The sequence below is a fragment of the Lepidochelys olivacea genome (assembly GCF_965140295.1).
Source record: "Lepidochelys olivacea isolate rLepOli2 genome assembly, chromosome: 11".
NCBI lineage: Eukaryota > Metazoa > Chordata > Testudines > Cheloniidae > Lepidochelys > Lepidochelys olivacea.
Genome location: NC_140421.1, coordinates 36,815,963 through 36,835,457, shown reverse-complemented (window position 1 = coordinate 36,835,457; position 19,495 = coordinate 36,815,963). Strand labels below are relative to the sequence as shown.

At 42.2% G+C, this 19,495-nt stretch overlaps 1 protein-coding gene across 1 annotated transcript in view; it reads left to right on the top strand.

The window, feature by feature from the left end:
* GALNT3 (polypeptide N-acetylgalactosaminyltransferase 3) overlaps window positions 1–19,495 on the top strand; it is a 49,158-nt gene that overhangs the window by 8,235 nt on the left and 21,428 nt on the right. Inside the window, exon 2 of the mRNA XM_084642752.1 lies at window positions 18,762–19,373. Within this exon, the coding sequence (XP_084498878.1) occupies window positions 18,859–19,373 (515 nt within the window). The 5' untranslated portion in view covers window positions 18,762–18,858. The remainder of the gene's footprint in view (window positions 1–18,761; window positions 19,374–19,495) is intronic.

The window sequence follows — 19,495 nt, the reverse complement described above, 5'->3', positions numbered from 1 at the left end:
TCCCAACTATATAGGTAAAATGATGGGGTCTAAATTAGCTGTTACTACTCAAGAAGGAGACCTTGGCGTCATTGTGGCTACTTCTCTGAAAACATCCATTCAATGTGCAGCAGCAGTAAAAAATACTAACAATGTTGGGAATCGTTAGGAAAGGTATAGATAATAAGACAGAAAATATCATATTGCCTCTATATAAATCCATGGTATGCCCACATCTTGAATACTACATGCAGATGTGATCACCCCATCTCAAAAAAGATGTATTGGAATTGGAAAAGGTTCAGAAAAGGGCAAAAAAAAATGATTAAAGGTATGGAACAGCTTCTGTATGAGGAGACATTAATAGGACTGGGACTTTTTAGCTTGAAAAGATGACTAAGGGGAGATATGATTGAGGTCTATAAAATCATGACTGGTGTGAAGAAAGTAAATAAGGAAGTGTTATTTACTCCTTCTCATAACACAAGAACTAGGAGTGACCATATTATATTAATAGGCAGGAGGTTTAAAATAAACAAAAGGAAGATTTCTTCACACAACGCACAATCAACCTGTGGAATTCTTTGCCAGAGGATGTTGTGAAGGCCAAGACTATAACAGGGTTCAAAAAGAACGAGGTAAGTTTGTGGAGGAGAGGTCCATCAATGGCTCTTAGCCAGGATGGGCAGGGATAGTGTCCCTAGCCTCTGTTTGCCAGAAGCTGGGACTGGATGATGGTCTGGATCACTTGATGATTAGCTGTTTTGTTTATTTCCTCTGGGGCACCTAGCTTTGGCCACTGTCGGAAAACAAGATACTGGGCTAGATGGACCTTTGGTCTGACCCAGTGTGACCATTCTTATGTTCTTATTATGGTCACTACTGCTCGCACTATAGCAATGTGACTCAGGTAGATGCATTTCAGCCATTTAAGTAATATCAAAATGAAATAAAATTAAGCCTTGCCCTGAATTAATGGATATTTAAACATGCAGAGCTGTGAATCCATGTGTATCACAATATTGACAAAGGGATGGGCCTTCTGTACTAAAACTGTCTTTTGGGTATGACTTATTCATTGCACTAATTTTACAGTACAACTAAAAGCTTCTTATATTGCAAAATATTTTGACTCCTTAAACCATACCATTCATTCTTTAGTTGAAAAGCACATGCTCAGAGCTCTTACACAAAGTAACTTCTAGTCTTGATTTCCACATTCAGTAACAGTATGTATATTTGAGCTATAGGCTAAAAAGTATGCTTGGTTGCAGAATCCCTTCCCCACAAAAATGATGGGCTAAGCAGATAATCCTGATCAGATACACATTATGGTGTCTCTTGGAGTCAGAGACGGGGTCACAATGTCTGTGATGACTTTGCCAGTTTCTTGCACCCATTACCACAGCCCTTGGGTCCCCCACAAGGTCAAGCCCTTAATACTTATTGTGCCAATTTATAAAGCTGGACAATAAAAGTTTCCCGATTCTTTCTCTATATTAAAAAGCAATCTTTAACTCAGTTTTTGATGGAGGCTCATGGCTTTAGCATACTTACTTTTATTTAAACATTTTAAGAGATTATAAATGTAGGTTTTAGCATATCTTGTATTAAATTCAGATTTAATTGTAAACAAGTTTATTATTAAAATCAAAATAAATACAATAAACTGATTTAAATAAAAAAATCCTATTTAAATTTTTAATTTTTTTTTTATTTTTAAAAAATCTATTTTTATCCACCCTGATTGCTGAGCATCAAGAAATGCACCTATAATACAGAGCACTGTTTTAAGGACTAACATAAGGTTTACATTCACAAATTCAGCGTGAGCATACTGTTGTCCGTGAAAACAGTACCTTACGTTTAGCATGAAAAATAAACACAGAAAACACATTTAAACTTTCCACAATAATTCATCCAGTCTCCACAAATCAAGAGTTCACACCTTTCAATTTCAACCCTGTAAAGGCTTGTATACACTTGAAATGCTATAGTGGCACAGCTGTGCTGCTGTAGTGCTTTGTAAACACTATCTATGGCAGAAGTTGTTCTCCCATTGGCCTATGCAGTCCACTTCCCAGAGAGGCGATAACTAGGTCGATGGAAGAATTCTTCTATTGACTAGCACTGTCTCCATCAGGAATTAGGTCAATTTAACTATGTTACTTGGGCAGTGTGGATTTTTCACACCCTGAAGCAATGTAGCTGGGTTGACCTACCTTTTTAGTGTAGACCAGTCCTATGTGTTGTAGTTCCTTCGACAAAGGGGTTTGAAGTAAAAGTCTGATATTAGAAAAATGTTAGCCATGGCCATTTTTAAAACAGTCATACTGGTATAAAAAAAAATCAAGCGATGCACAAATGACAATAAGCTAGGGCTGTCAAGTGATTAAAAAAATTAATCACATGATTAATCACATTGTTAAACAATAGAATACCAATTATTTAAATATTTTTGGATGTTTTCTACATTTGCAAATATATTGATTTCAATTACAACACCGAATATAAAGTGTACAGTGTTTACTTTATATTTATTTTTATTACAATTATTTGCACTGTAGAAAAATAAAATAGTATTTTTCAATTCACCTAATACAACTACTGTAGTGCAATCTCTTTATCATTAAAGTTGAACTTACAAATGTAGAATTATGTACAAAAAAACCCCTGCATTCAGAAATAAAACAATGTAAAATTTTAGAGCTGGCAAGTCCATTCAGTCCTATTTCTTGTTCAGCCAATTGCTCAGACGAACAAATTTTTTTACATTTGCAGGAGATAATGCTGCCCGCCTCTTATTTACAATGTCACCTGAAAGTGAGAACAGACGTTCTCATGGCACTGCTGTAGCTGGCGTTGCAAGATATTTACGTGCCAAGTGCGCTGAAGATTCATATGTCCCTTCATGCTTCAACCACCATTCCAGGGGACATGCGTCCATGCTGATGAGGGGTTCTGCTCAATAACAATCCAAAGCAGTGCAGACCGACGCATGTTCATTTTCATTATCTGAGTCAGATGACACTAGCAGAAGGTAGATTTTCTTTTTTGGTGGTTTGGTTTCTGGAGTTTATGCATTGGAGTTTTGCTTTTTTAAGATTTCTGAAAGCATGCTCCACACCTCATCCCTCTCAGATTTCAGAAGGCACTTCAGACTCTTAAATCTTGGTTTGAGTGCTGTAGCTATCTTTAGAAATCTCACACTTGTACCTTCTTTACATTGCAGTGAAAGTGTTCTTAAAATCAACAACAAGTGCTGAGTCTTCATCTGAGACTGCTATAACATGAAATATGTGGCAGAATGCAGGTAAAACAGAATAGGGGACATACAATTTTCCCCAAAGGAGTTCAGTCACAAATATAATTAATGCACTTTTTTTTTAACGAGCGCCATCAGCATGGAAGCATGTCCTCTGGAATGGTGGCCGAAGCAGGAAAGGGCATATGAATGTTTAGCATATGTGGGGACATAAATACTTGCAATGCTGATGACAAAAGTGCTATGCAAATGCCTGTTCTCACTTTCTGGTGACATTGTAAATAAGAGGGCAGCATTATCTCCTGTAAATGTAAACAAACTTGTTTGTCTTAGCAATTGGCTGAACAAGAAGTAGGACTGAGTGGACGTGCAAGCTCTGAAGTTTTGCATTGTTTTGTTTTTGAGTGCAGTTATGTAAACCAAAAAAAAAACCTACATTTGTAAATTGCACTTTCATCACAAAGAGATTGCACTACAGTACTTGTATGATGTGAATTCAAAAATGCTATTTCTTTTATCATTTTTACAGTGCAAATGTTTGTAATCAAAAATAATATACACCTTGATTTCAATTACAACACAGAATACAATATATATGAAAATGTAGAAAAACATCCCAAATATTTAATAAATGTCGATTGGTATTCTATTGGTTAACAGTGCAATTAAAATTGCAATTAATCGTGATTAATATTTTTGAGTTAATCGCATGAGTTAACTGTGATTAGAATCATAGAATATCAGGGTTGGAAGGGACCCCAGAAGGTCATCTAGTCCAACCCCCTGCTCGAAGCAGGACCAATTCCCAGTTAAATCATCCCAGCCAGTGCTTTGTCAAGCCTGACCTTAAAAACCTCTAAGGAAGGAGATTCTACCACCTCCCTAGGTAACGCATTCCAGTGTTTCACCACCCTCATAGTGAAAAAGTTTTTCCTAATATCCAATCTAAACCTCCCCCACTGCAACTTGAGACCATTACTCCTCATTCTGTCATCTGCTACCATTGAGAACAGTCTAGAGCCATCCTCTTTGGAACCCCCTTTCAGGTATTTGAAAGCAGCTATCAAATCCCCCCTCATTCTTCTCTTCTGCAGACTAAACAATCCCAGCTCCCTCAGCCTCTCCTCATAAGTCATGTGTTCTAGACCCCTAATCATTTTTGTTGCCCTTCGCTGGACTCTCTCCAATTTATCCACATCCTTCTTGTAGTGTGGGGCCCAAAACTGGACACAGTACTCCAGATGAGGCCTCACCAATGTCGAATAGAGGGGAACGATCACGTCCCTCGATCTGCTCGCTATGCCCCTACATATACATCCCAAAATGCCATTGGCCTTCTTGGCAACAAGGGCACACTGCTGACTCATATCCAGCTTCTCATCCACTGTCACCCCTAGGTCCTTTTCCGCAGAACTGCTGCCTAGCCATTCAGCCCCTAGTCTGTAGCGGTGTATTGGATTCTTCCGTCCTAAGTGCAGGACCATGCACTTATCCTTATTGAACCTCATCAGATTTCTTTTGGCCCAATCCTCCAATTTGTCTAGGTCCTTCTGTATCCTATCCCTCCCCTCCAGCGTATCTACCACTCCTCCCAGTTTAGTATCATCCGCAAATTTGCTGAGAGTGCAATCTACACCATCCTCCAGATCATTTATGAAGATATTGAACAAAACCGGGCCCAGGACCGACCCCTAGGACACTCCACTTGACACCGGCTGCCAACTAGACATGGAGCCATTGATCCTGACAATCCCGTTGAGCCCGACAGTCTAGCCAGCTTTCTACCCACCTTATAGTGCATTCATCCAGCCCATACTTCCTTAACTTGCTGACAAGAATACTGTGGGAGACCATGTCAAAAGCTTTGCTAAAGTCAAGAAACAATACATCTACTGCTTTCCCTTCATCCACAGAACCAGTAATCTCATCATAAAAGGCGATTAGATTAGTCAGGCATGACCTTCCCTTGGTGAATCCATGCTGGCTGTTCCTGATCACTTTCCTCTCATGCAAGTGCTTCAGGATTGATTCTTTGAGGACCTGCTCCATGATTTTTCCAGGGACTGAGGTGAGGCTGACTGGCCTGTAGTTCCCAGGTTCCTCCTCCTTCCCTTTTTTAAAGATTGGCACTACATTAGCCTTTTTCCAGTCATCTGGTACTTCCCCCATTCGCCACGAGTTTTCAAAGATAATGGCCAATGGCTCTGCAATCACAGCCGCCAATTCCTTCAGCACTCTCGGATGCAACTCGTCCGGCCCCATGGACTTGTGCACGTCCAGCTTTTCTAAATAGTCCCTAACCACCTCTGTCTCCACAGAGGGCTGGCCATCTCTTCCCCATGTTGTGATGCCCAGCGCAGCAGTCTGGGAGCTGACCTTGTTAGTGAAGACAGAGGCAAAAAAAGCATTGAGTCCATTAGCTTTTTCCACATCCTCTGTCACTAGGTTGCCTCCCTCATTCAGTAAGGGGCCCACACTTTCCTTGGCTTTCTTCTTGTTGCCAACATACCTGAAGAAACCCTTCTTGTTACTCTTGACATCTCTTGCTACCTGCAGCTCCAGGTGCGATTTGGCCCTCCTGATTTCATTCCTACATGCCCGAGCAATATTTTTATACTCTTCCCTGGTCATATGTCCAACCTTCCACTTCTTGTAAGCTTCTTTTTTATGTTTAAGATCCGCTAGGATTTCACCATTAAGCCAAGCTGGTCACCTGCCATATTTACTATTCTTTCGACTCATCGGGATGGTTTTTCCCTGTAACCTCAACAGGGATTCCTTGAAATACAGCCAGCTCTCCTGGACTCCTTTCCCCTTCAAGTTAGTCCCCCAGGGGATCCTGGCCATCCGTTCCCTGAGGGAGTCGAAGTCTGCTTTCCTGAAGTCCAGGGTCCGTATCCTGCTGTTTACCTTTCTTCCCTGCGTCAGGATCCTGAACTCAACCAACACATGGTCACTGCCTCCCAGATTCCCATCCACTTTTGCTTCCCCCACCAATTCTACCCGGTTTGTGAGCAGCAGGTCAAGAAAAGCGCCCCCCCTAGTTGGCTCCTCTAGCACTTGCGCCAGGAAATTGTCCCCTACGCTTTCCAAAAACTTCCTGGATTGTCTATGCACTGCTGTATTGCTCTCCCAGCAGATATCAGGAAAATTAAAGTCACCAATGAGAATCAGGGCATGCGATCTAGTAGCTTCCGTGAGCTGCCGGAAGAAAGCCTCATCTACCTCATCCCCCTGGTCCGGTGGTCTATAGCAGACTCCCACCACTACATCACTCTTGTTGCACACACTTCTAAACTTAATCCAGAGACACTCAGGTTTTTCTACAGTTTCGTACCGGAGCTCTGAGCAGTCATACTGCTCTCTTACATACAGTGCTACTCCCCCACCTTTTCTGCCCTGCTTGTCCTTCCTGAACAGTTTATAACCATCCATGACAGTACTCCAGTCACGTGAGTTATCCCACCAAGTCTCTGTTATTCCAATCACGTCATAGTTTCTTGACATCACCAGGACCTCCAGTTCTCCCTGCTTGTTTCCAAGGCTATGATTCTATGATTATTGTAGGGTTGTCAATTAAACGTTTTAAAATGATATTCTAATGCAATTTTTGTACACCTTTTTTTCACCTGTGTTAAAATGGAAATCCTGGTGTTACTTGAGCTGTGATTGTGCTGACTTGCAGTCCACCCTAGATCTTTTCTAGGTGCCTAGCATAGCCTGGGACTTTTTCTTAACACTGGGAAGACTGAGGTGCTCCACCTGCCTGCCCCAGTGCACATTGCCCCCCTTCTCCTACAAATTGTCATCGGTGGTGAGCCCTGGGAAATGTTGAGCATTTCCCTTACCTTGGTAGCCACCTCTCCCAGACAGCCAGTCTTGATGTGGAGATTGAACATAGGCTCCATTGTGCCAGTGTATCCTTTGGAAAGTTGCTCAGTCATGTCTTTATTGATAGAGATCTGTGTATGGAAACTAAGTTCCTGGTCTACAATGCAGTAGTCATCCCCACTCTTCTTTATGGTTGAGAGACATGGATGGCATATCTAAGCCATCTTAAGCGTCTGGAGTGGTACTAACAATGTTGCCTTAGGAAGATTCTCCATATGAGATGGGAATATCGTTGCACCAATGTCAGCGTTCTTTCTGCAGCTAAAATCACCAGTGTTGAGCAAAGATTATGGAACATCAACTTCGCTGGGCTGGTCATTGTGTGTGGATGGTTGATACTAATCTTCAAAAGCAAGTCCTCTTTTCTCAACTTAGTCATGGTAAGAGAACCCGGGGGGACAGAGGAAACACTACAAGGACATCCTGGAAGTATGTCTTAAGAAGGGAGGGATTGACCCCACAAATTGAGAAGAGCTGCTGGCAATAGACTGCAATGCCAGAGGATGTGGTGAAATCCAAGACTATAACAGGGTTAAAAAAAAAAAAAAGCTAGATAAGTTCATGGAGGATAGATCCATCAATGGCTATCAGCCCAGGATATGGACTGGGATGTAAAACCATGATCTGAAGTGTCCCTAGCCTCTGTTTGCCAGAAACTGGGAATGTGTGATGGGATGGATCACTTGATGATTACCTGTTCTGTTCGTTCCTTCTGAAGCACCTGGCATTGGTCACTGTCAGAAGACAGGATACTGGGCTAGATGTAACATTAGTCTGACCCAGTATGGCCGTTCTTATGTAATGGCATCTCATCATACATCAAGCCTCATCCCATTTTGAAGAGAATTGCCTCGCTCAAGAGGCTGAGAAATGGCAGAGGAGGAAGGAAAATGTACAGCATCCTGGCCAGCAGTTGTGCTGTCTCCAAGCAACCACCTGTCATATGTGGAAAATCCTGTAGAGAACGAATTGGACTCCTCACCCATCTTAAGTCTCATCAATGACTTTTTCTCCTGGCAGACATCATCCTCATGTTGAAGGATAGCTGATGGATAGTGCTACTGTTCCATCATGGCCACATTGGAGCCAGGCCTAGAGTTAGTATAGGGCATGTTCTGGGGCAGGGTGAGAAGTGGAGATGTTATTTTTAGAAATGTGAGTTTTATGTAGATGTTCAAAAATTGCGGTTTTTCAGGGCTTTCTCTTTGTATATACAGTAATATATTACTCACTCCAGTAGTGTATAATGTAAAGAGTAATCTTTTCATAATGTTCCCTAGAGTTCTTTGACATAGTGTTTCAAACTGTATACACTTCAGTATGCATCAGCAGGGTCTACATAGACCAATTAATGCACGAAATATTCGTGTGCCTTAGAAATCACATCCCCATAGTCTGCATTTCTGCTCCATCCATGTAGACAAGCCCTTAGATACAAGTAGCAATTTCTGATGTTTCTATGGTGTTTATTGACTAAACACCTATTTATTTATTTATTTTATTTTTAATTGGAAGTGTTTTATTTGTGTATATTCGTTAAATCTTAAAAGCAGGAGCCCTAAGTTAGTAGTACAATTTCAGGTCATTTGGTCAAAGGGTTCCTCAGATACAGCCCTGTCAAAAAGAAGCTGATTTTAATATACAAATTGTTCTAGAAAGCTTATATGTAAGTCATGGATTCCATGACTTTCCGGAGACCTCCGTGACATTCTCAGCTACAATCTCACCGCTCCGGGACTGAAGCAATCAGCTGTCTGGGGCCCTGGAGCTCTGAGCCGCCAAGGGCAGTGGGGAGGCCCCTGCAGCGCCAAGTTACCCGCTGTGGGTGGTGGTGGGGGGCCTCTCAGCCCTGTGGGTGGTGTGTGCTGGACCCCCAACTTCCCTCCCTGCAGCAGTGCTCAGGCTCTCATCCAACCATCAGCCCCATTTTGTCACAGTTATTTTTAATAAAAGTCAGGGACAGGGTTCCATGAAGCTTTGTTTATTGCCTGTGACCTGTCCCTGATTTTTGCTAAAACTAACAGTGACAAAATCTTAACCGTACATATGCATTCTGAGACTGTCTTGTAAATTGGGATTCCATAACAGGGGCTAGGGTGAGAGAGGAGGAGAATATCCATTGAGATGAATGGGTCACTTCATGCCTCTGCAGTCCTCCTATGTTGTAGGGGGTTGGGCAGATCCTCTTCCCCCTACATTAGCTCTCCAAGTGCAGTGTGGAATCTGGGGCTCCCCTTCACTCCCCCTTAATGCCTCCAGCTGGTAGATGTGCTCTTCATAGCCCATTAGTCTTCACTTTCCTTCATGCTGAGGCCCATTTAGCCCTACCGGGGCCATGGAGATGACAGAAGGAGGGCAGAGCTGATGGCTGAGTGGTGTTTGAAGGAAGCCACTTTGTGTCGCCCTCCTCCCCCACACAGCTGCTCTGCAATAGTGCCTGTCTGTCTCACTACTGCCCAAAAACTTGAACACAGAATTAAGGTTGACTGGTAGTGCCTCAGATCCTTCCAGAATATTTAATGCCTATACTTAAATCTCTGAAAACCAATACATAGAATTAAGGTACATACCAGTCCTCCCCGTAACCTGAACACTGCCCTCTTGAGTGATGCCCCTGACAGACATTGTAGCACACTATCTTTCCAGATGATATGGAATACTGTGGGGACACAGCACATGAGTACAGTAGGAGAAACTGTCAGACTGTGTCCTTATTAAAGCAAAAGTTGTGCTTAGGGTGAGCTTAGTGAACACCAATTGACTACAGCTGGCCTATACTCGGCCACTTCACTTGCTTTACACAAACCAAACCAGAATTACCACTCCTTAAACCTTGGCCTCAGGATTTCCTCATCAACGTCACCTGCACCTACCTCTACTCATAGAACTGCTATGAGACCGTTACAAATCCTCATACCAAGAATATTTTGCTCCTCTATTTGCACAACCCACATAATGCAGCACTGAAATGAAGAGTCTCTCATGCCTTTGGTGGGCAGATGCACCCCTCCAAATCTCCCATTGTGAGCTGTGGTACCCTGTACCAGTCAATGCAACGGTCCCTAACACAGTGAATGGCTTGGAGTGCATGAGGACAGATGAGAGAATACAATTTGGTGGGAACTAACATATTTCATAAAACGGCACATTTACTTTATCACTCCTCATGTCTATTTATTATAGGGTAGCCCTGGCTGAAAGAGGCAGTATATCCTCAGTGGATCCTTGCCCTTGTACCTTAACTCTTATTTCCTGTTTTTCAGAGGTTTAAGTACAGGTGCACGTGACATTCTGGAAGAGGAGGAGGCACTGCCGGCCAACTTGAATTGTTTGTTAACAAAGTTCTTGGGCACTGAATATTGATATTTTGTGCGCTGTACTTGTGTTCCTAGGCTTTTAGTGTATACTCTTTTTGTGAGAGAAATAGTCCCAAATAGTTTTAAAACACATAGGCCATGTCTAAGCTATAAAGTTTGGTTGACACAACTTATGTTGGCATACAGCCACTGAAGTTTTTATCTCTCGTGTGGTGTGTGTACTTGGCTACTTGTGTAGATGCTGCGTGTACTCCCCAGGAGTGCTTGCATCTATGTAAAGTGTGATGCACCATAGGCAGGTATCCCAGTATGCCCCATGCTGGCATATGGCGCAGTGCCTTTTAGGATGCTTTCACAGTACTTTGTGAGATGATAGCAATTTGCCCAGAGATTTCTGGGAGCTAAGGGTCAAGTTCCCACCATGCTTCTTGCCACATCCCATAATTTTTGTGCTCTTTTTTAAAAACTTGTACAATCCCATATGGTGCTTTTTTATCTCCTCCATCTATTTTGACAGAAGCATGAACCCTACAGAGCTCAGGACAATTCTCGTGTGTGTTGCTTCTACAGGATGTATGATTCTGAGTATTTGCAGATATTAAGGGAGTACTGCTATGATCAGGATAGTGATGAGGAAGATGTGGACATATCTGAGCACTATAACTGAATGCTGATGGACATAACAGAAAAAAATTGCCAGGTTGCTGCTGGCATTCATGGAACAGCTCCACCTAGTGGAGCACAACTTCTGGGCCTGAGAAATGAGCACTGATTGGTGGGATAGTATCATAGTGCAGGTTTGGAATGAGGAGCAGTGGCTTGAAAACTTTTGGATGCAAAAGAGTAGGTATGTAGCTGTGTACAGAGCTTGCCCTAACCCTCTGGCCTGGGAACACAAAATGAGAGCTGCATTGACAGTGGAGAAATGAGTGGCAACCATGCTCTGGAAATTTGCAACACTGGATTGCTATCAGTCAGTGGGCAATCATTTTGGGGTTGCAAAATCCACAGAGGGGGCCGTTATGATCCAAGTATGCAAGGCCATTAAACATTTCCTGCTTCATAGAACTGTGAATCTTGGTAATGAACAGGAAATAATGGATGGATTTGCAGCAGTGGAATTCCTGAACTTTGCTGGGGCAATAGATGGCATGTGTATCCTTATTGTGGAACCAGCCCATTTAGCCTCTGAGTACATAAACAGAAAGGGCTAGTTCTTCTTCGAATGCTGTCCCTCTGGGTGCTCCACTTTAGGTGTTTGTGCACCTCTGCACTAGTAATCGGAAATTTGTGATAGCAGTGCCAGATTGGGTTGCACGTGTGGTCCCCATCTTGCGCTGTTTCAGGCAGTTAACTGATGCTGTGCAACCAATCCCCCCTCAGTTCTTTCTCTAGCACCTTTGGTTTCAAGTCGGTGCACTTAGCAGCACCTCGCTACTTAGTTCTTTTAGCCTATTTACTACCGTTATTTAGTTAGGATAATTGGTTCATTAGTTTCTCTTTGTCCCCATCGCCACATTTTAAAAAAAATGATTTTTTTCTTTTAAATTATTCTCCTTGTTAGAAGCTATGTTTCAGTTGGCCTTTTAGAACAGTCAGCCTCTGTGGAGACAAAAGCCTTTCCTGACGGGAATGCCTGGTTCCCCGAGCTTTAAACATTGCCTCACCTGCAAGCTCTCCGTACCAGTTTTGGACGAACTTGCTCAGTGTGTTTGCTGCCTAGGCAAAACCCTCATAACACAGATGTGTCCTCATTGCCACAAGCTAACTGCTCGAACAAGAAAGGCTAAAAACTTACAACTAAAACTCCTTCTCATGGAGAAGTCTCTCAGACTGATCTCGCCAACCATGGCTTCTGACAAGGATCCCTCCTCCATCCAGGCTTATGATCATCCCCTGCCCCTTAAAAAATGTCTAAAAAGTGAGTAACCACGTCCCCAACACAGGAATCGGCCAAGAAATGCTGTTCTGCGAACAGGCAAACATCATTGGCACAGATCACACCAACAGTGCCAGGAGCCATGATAGCACCATCCGGCACTGCTGGTACCACAAGAGCTAAGGACTCTAAAAGAGCCAGCTTGGACACAGGCGCTAAGGGGAAATTGAAACCCTATGCTTCGACACTGACTCAGCCAGAGCCACAATTAGCACACAGCAGCGAGGCACTGGTGCAGACTGTGGCTCACTCTTCGACCCCCACTGCATGCCTGGTGCACATACTGGCACAGGCTCTGGTGCTGACATATACACCACAACTCCCAGCACTGACGCTTATGCCTACGGTGCAAATCATGCAGACACTGCAGCAGTTCCTATGGCTCAAAGATCTCTTAGTCAGATCAACACCTGACTCTCCCATTCTCTGCACCAATGTGACCTCAGCACCAACATAACCCTGGCACCGAGTCTCCTTGCAGCTCCATCATGCTCTGCTCCACCCTTTTTGAGAAATAATGAGGAGGACAAGGAAGGACAAATAGATTCTCCTCCAAAATCTCCTGCCCACCATGAGCCTCCCAAATCAGGACCTCCTGAGGGGGCATATTATACTGATCCCAGACATCCACAGTGGTACGACCAGCCTTGGGGCCCACCTATGCCCCTTCCACCCCAATAGGCATACTGGAATCCATGTGCGACATACCCCACACAACAGGAATTGCCTACCACATCCAGACTAAGCACACAGCAATCACCTGTACATTCGGTACTTGGACCTTCAGAACCAGCAGGGGAAGGAGATGAACAGGAGGAAGAGCCCTCAAACCAGGAAGGGGCACCACCTATCCACCTGTTGTCATTCTCCCCAGATGACATGGTCATTCCTCCTCTCCCTAATATGGGGGATGATTTCAAACAATTACAGAACCTATTTAAAAGGGTGGCGAATTCTCTGGACCTCTCTCTGGAAGAGGTCAAGATGACACAGCACAAAGTAGTGGACATTTTGAATACATCCTCTTCTTCCAAAATCGCTTTACCTATGAATGATGTGATAATGGAACCTGTCAAGACTATTTGGCAGACCGCTGCAACTGCTCCTCCAACCTGCAAAAGGTCTGACGAAAAAATATGTGCCAGCAAAGGGCACAGAGTTCCTCTTCTCCCATCCGGCACCCCATTTACTTGTGGTCGACACAGTCCATGAACATGGCAGACAACAGCAGCCCAAGAACACACCTTATGATAGGGACTAGAAAAGGCTTGACCTTTTCGGCCACAAGGCTTAGTCCTTGGCTATACTGTATCTCTGGATAGGCAATTATAAGGCCTTGCTGGCGAAGTATGATTACAATAACTACACAAAGTTTTCTGAATTTATTAACTGTTTCTGAAGATAAAAAAGAACAATTTACAGCACTTGTAGCAGAGGGACAACTCATCTCTAGAACAGCCCTCCAAGGTGCACTGGACTCTGCAGACACAGCTACAAGATCAGTGGTGATCGCAATGGTGATGGGAAGGGCCTCATAGTTCCATCTCTCTGGCTTCCCTAGAGAAGTGCAATCTACGGTTGAAGATTTACCATTCAAGGGGCCCAAACTCTTCGCCACAAAGACTGATGAGAATCTCCATACGCTCAAAGTTTCACAGGTGACACTCCGATCTCTGGGGATTTCTACACCTAGACCCAAGAAAAGACAGAGGAGTTACTATGCCCCTCAATGCTACTGCCACACTCTGTATTCACAGCAATAATGGTAGTACGAGTCACAGGGTCGCAAACACAGGCCATCGAGGAGAAGACAGCCTACTCCTCCAGCTGCGTCACAGCCATCGGTGTCCAGGCATCAAATTTGAAGTCTTAGTCGAGGGCCTGAGAACTCCGTCTTTCTGTGCTGAAAACATCTACTCTCTCCCAAGCATTTGGATATCGCCTAGTTTCATTTTATCCAATCTGGAAAACCATCACATCTGACAGATAGGTGCTAGAAATCATACAAACTGGTTATTCCATCCCCTTTCTTTTCAAACCCCTTACCCACCCTCCCTCCCCGTCCCTCTTCAGGGACCCCTCTCACAAGCATCTACTGCATGAGGAGGTAATCCACCTCATACATCTAGAAGCAGTAGAACATGTTCCAACAAGACACCGAGGGGAGGGGATTTTATTCCCACTATTTTCTCATGAAGAAAAAGTTGGGTAGGTGGAGACTCCTACTCGATCTACAGTGACTCAACAAGTTTGTGAGGACGCAGCCCTTCAAAATGGTCACACTAGGTACCATAATTCCAGCACTAGAAAGAGGGGATTGGTTCTCGGCCCTCGACCTCCAGGATGCATATTTTCATATAATGATCCATCCTTCGCATCGGAGATTTCTCCAATTTACTATTGGACAGAAACATTTTAAATACAAGGTTCTTCCTTTCGGCCTATTCACTGCCCCTTGAGTTTTTTCAGAGGCACTAGCAGTGGTTGCAGCCTGCCTCCACAGAAACTGAATCATGATATTCCCATACATGGACAACTGCCTGCTAAAAGCACCAACATGTCGAACAACGTTACAAGCTATCAAACGGACTGTGACCCTCTTCACAAGATTAGGTCTCCAGATGAAATGCAAAAAAGTCCACTCTAACATCTAATCTACTTTTTCCTGAATTTAAAATTGTGATCATTCCTAATTTCCCCATAGGAAACCCAGGAAAAATGTTTTAAAGTTACACAAACCATTATCTATATTTAAAGATGCCAGACATTTTGGGCACCGGTAGAAACCGATCATCTTTATATCACCACTTAGTTCAGCTTTTCAACTATGTGTGGCTCGTAGGGGTTTTTAAAAATAAGTACTTTTTTCATTAAAATTTTTCATAGAAAAACTTTAAAAGTTACTGAAAATAAGTTGAGAAAAATGTCATTTGTATTTCAGGCCACTAAAAAGCAGCCACGTTTATAAGCATAGTTACTTACTTAACTCCTCTCTCCCCTCTGTTAAATCCTAAATAAATAATTCCAGGATATTTACTTAGTAGTAACAGAAAACAAGTTGAACAGCATTGTCAGTCACAAATTACCAGTATTGTATGCATTTAAGTAATTACTAAATGCAGTCTCCTTTTAAATATTACTCTAAACAACCAAGAGAAAGTTGATGAGATATGATAGATATCATAATGGTATGGAGAGGGTTAATAGCAAAGTGTTATTTACCCCTTCATGTAACACAAGAACTAGAGATTCACTTGATGAAATTAACAGGCAGCAGATTTAAAACAAAAGGAAGTACTTCTTCACACAGTATACTGGCAACTTGTGGAACTTGTTGTCATGGGATGTTGTGAAGGCCAAAATTATAACTTGTGCAAAAAAGAATTAAATAAATTCATGAAGGAAAGTCCATCAATGGCTATTAGCTATGATGGGGACATGACCTCATGGATCCAGGTGTCCCTAAACCTCCAGCTACCAGAAGCTAGGATTGGACAGCAGGACTTGAGATTGCCCCGTTCTGTTCATGCCCTCTGATGCATCTGGCTCTGTCCACTGTTGGAAGACAAGATACAGGGCTAGATGGACCATTGGTCTTATGCAGTATAGCTGTTCTTAAGTTCTGATCTATCTTTTAAAACTGTTTTCTTCTTTTGTTAGTCATCAGAACAGGTCAAAGTTGCCCCTTTTTATTCCCTTCTTGGTCTTTCCACAGCCATTAGTATAGTTTTAAATTTATTCTCAAATGTGTAAAGTGTGTGTGTATTTAACTAGTCCTTCCTGCGTAAATTCTTAATTCTTTAGAACTATATGGCTTATCTCTTTACCACCACTTTATAATATATCTTGTAAACAACTGTGAAATCATTTCTATGTTATTTGTAAAAGACTTTTGTTCTAGAAGTGCATGGTACTTCCCATCTAATCTATTTGATGTATTTCTGAGGAACCTATCTGCTTGCTATCTTAATGCTATACCACAGGATGTAGTAGGATGCGATAAGCAATACGTAAAACTTGATTGGTTCTGCCTTGCTTCTGATAGTAGCAGCAATGAGGCAGAAATAGTACAGGTGCAACAACTATGTCCTTCAACTGTACTCCCCTCTCGCAACAAAAACTCTTTACTGGTATCTCTTGGTATATCAATCATCATTTGTGGTTGTATAAAATTCTAGAAACTACTTTTCACTAAATAATTTATACATGTAGTGGCATTTTTTCCTATAATCTGCTCCCACAAAGTTCTCTTTCCAGGGGATGTCAAATGTCCCTTTGTCCAGGCATTTACTGTTGGGTGTTATAACTTGTTTAATAGTATTTCCTAGAAGAAGAAATTAATGTTTGTTTTTTGAAGAGTTCAGAGGTTAGACATAAGATTGTTAAGTAGCACAATTATACTAGTCTTTTATTTTGTGGTTTAAAGGCAGGTACATGGGTCTGATGTCCCAATTGAGAACGAGCTAATCTAGCAATTCTAAAACTTAGAAGTACTTGATACACCAAATACCACCTTTTATAGTTAGGTGTAGTCATCATAGATCCTTATTTTGACATGTCTTTAAAAAAAAAAATCCTGCTCTCTTCTCACAGTTACAGAATGAGCTGTTTTCCTCATTTCTCTTTCTCTCCATGGGGAACCTTTGAAGCAATAGACCTAGTGCTGCACTTCTCTCAGGGTGGAATCCCACAATTCGCTTTTAGACTGGGTCTCCAGGCTCTGGCACCTCCATGTACCAACTGTAATTACTCCAAATGCCTGACTGTGTATGGCCATTTGCACAATTTTTTTTTCAGGAGCTGTACGCAGTAGATGATGCGATGACTCAGAATAGCTTCTCCAAAACAAAGTAGTATTTATTTACATCAGTAGCAAAATAGCATTCAGAGAAAAAGGCTAAAACAAACAGCCTGCACACATTTGTCTTACGTAGAGCTTATCCCAGACACTCCAATATTGGGGGTGGATTGTCAGTCTGCTCCCCAGCAGTCATGGACTCTTTTTTTCTCTCTCAACTTCAGGGCTGAGATTTTAAATCATTCCAAAGTTCTTTGTTGCATTTTCCCTGTTTGGCTTCCCAACCCTTGTGGTTACCAAACCAGTCTGTTGATCAGAGCATGATAGAGGTAAAATTCCAAATGAATTGACATCTGTATTAAATACTGGTGAGTGAGTTTTCTGAAGCTGTTGACTGTGGCTTCAGCAGACACACAAAACAACATAAGACTGACTTGACTCCTAGTTATACTTTAGTAAGTGACAATAACCAAAACAAACAAGCAGAGGATTACATAATAGCTAATATTTTTATGACTCTCTCCCACACTGTTCACACCTGTGTACCACCTGATTGCAAGCCATATACCACAGTTTAAGAACCTCTGACCTCATCAATTGTGGGAAAATGTGAACCTTTTTTACACTGGTCTCTTTTTGAATCCTTAGTTTAACCTGAAGTTTACTGAGTGTTGAAACAAGGGGTCCCAAAATCTGTGTATTTTCTTATTTAAAAAATAGCACCTTTTTCCCCATTAAACAGTGAATAACACTATATTGAGTTTAGCCAACTTATTGGTATGAATCTTTTGGCCTCTAATGCCAGGGCCTCAAAAACCTGCTCACCCACTTGATTACGGGGAATGGAAATTTTGTCTGAGTGGGACAAGGAAAGCTGTTGGTTCCCTCTCTAGAGAGAGTAAATATAGGGAAGGCAGGGAGCAGAGCAGCCCAGTTGTTGTTTCTTTCTCAAGAAGGGGACTTGAACTGTCGAAGCTGCTATATTTTTTGTGGGGTGGGGAGGAGGGATGGAAGAACAAAAAAGACACTGATCCTTTGAGAACAAGAGGGAGGAGCTGGAGAACAGAATGCTCAGGTTCAGAGGAGGAGAATCTGGGAAGCTTTAGGCCTCCTGCACTACCAGGAGGACAGCAACTGGCTTCCCAGTCCTAGACTGCAGGCTGAAAAGAGGACCTCTGCAAAGAGGTAGGGGGCAGAATTGATTTATGGGTTTGGAGTGTGGGAGTGAACCTGTGTCAGTCTAGTGTAAGAAAATAAAATAAAACAATAATGAGTAAAATGGGGGGGGGGAGAATTGGGGAGTAACACACACTTTAATTTTACCCAGGCTAGGGTATGGAATTATTCCTTCAACATATGCCTAACTACATACAAAATACTACATTAAGAGAACATTAAGGTTGCAAAGTCGAACACTGAAAAGTGAGGAAATGCCAGAATTAAGGTTGCCTATCTAACCTTAATGTGGCCCCCTTGTTAAATCAGTTACTATTGATTTTTCACGTTTTGTACTTTTGCATTGTAGTGCACATTTAACTGCATACATATTAATACTTTTTTTTTAATTTACAGGTGTTTCCATTTCAAGAAACATTATTGTGACCAGTTTGATGCTAAAGAACATCTTTAACAGAGGTTTTTATAGATGTGATAAACTTTTAATACCAGAATGGCTCACATAAGAATACTAAGACAATTGTGTAAGAAACTATTTTCCCACTGGAAGCTTTGGAAGTTTAGCATTGTTGTTTTTGTTTTTCTAGTATTTTTGTTTTTATTACAAAGAGAAGTAGGTGTTCAACATGCTAAAGGTGAACCAGGGATTGAACCAGTTGTGGGAAAGAAAAGTGATGTACTCGGTTTCATGTTAAATGCTGTGAACAATATTAAAGGTGCAAAGCCAAAAATGCAGATAAAAGCACCTGTTAGGCAAACCAATATTCCTGGAGTGAGACACTGTTTGCCAGGACATTATACACTAGCAGAACTGAAACCCTTCTTAGAGCGACCTCTTCAGGACCCCAATGCCCCTGGAGCTTCTGGTAAAGCATTCAAAGCTACCAATTTAAGCCCAGAAGAGGAGAAGGAGAAGGAGCGTGGGGATGAAAAACACTGTTTTAATGCTTTTGCAAGTGACAGAATTTCTTTGCACCGGGATCTTGGACCAGACACTCGACCTCCTGAGTATGTTGAAATCCATACTTTGAGAGTAACATACTTATCTAACATATAGAGACATAGCATATTCTCAGAGCAACTGGGCAGCATTTAAATACACCTAACACTGCAAACAGATGTCTTGTAAT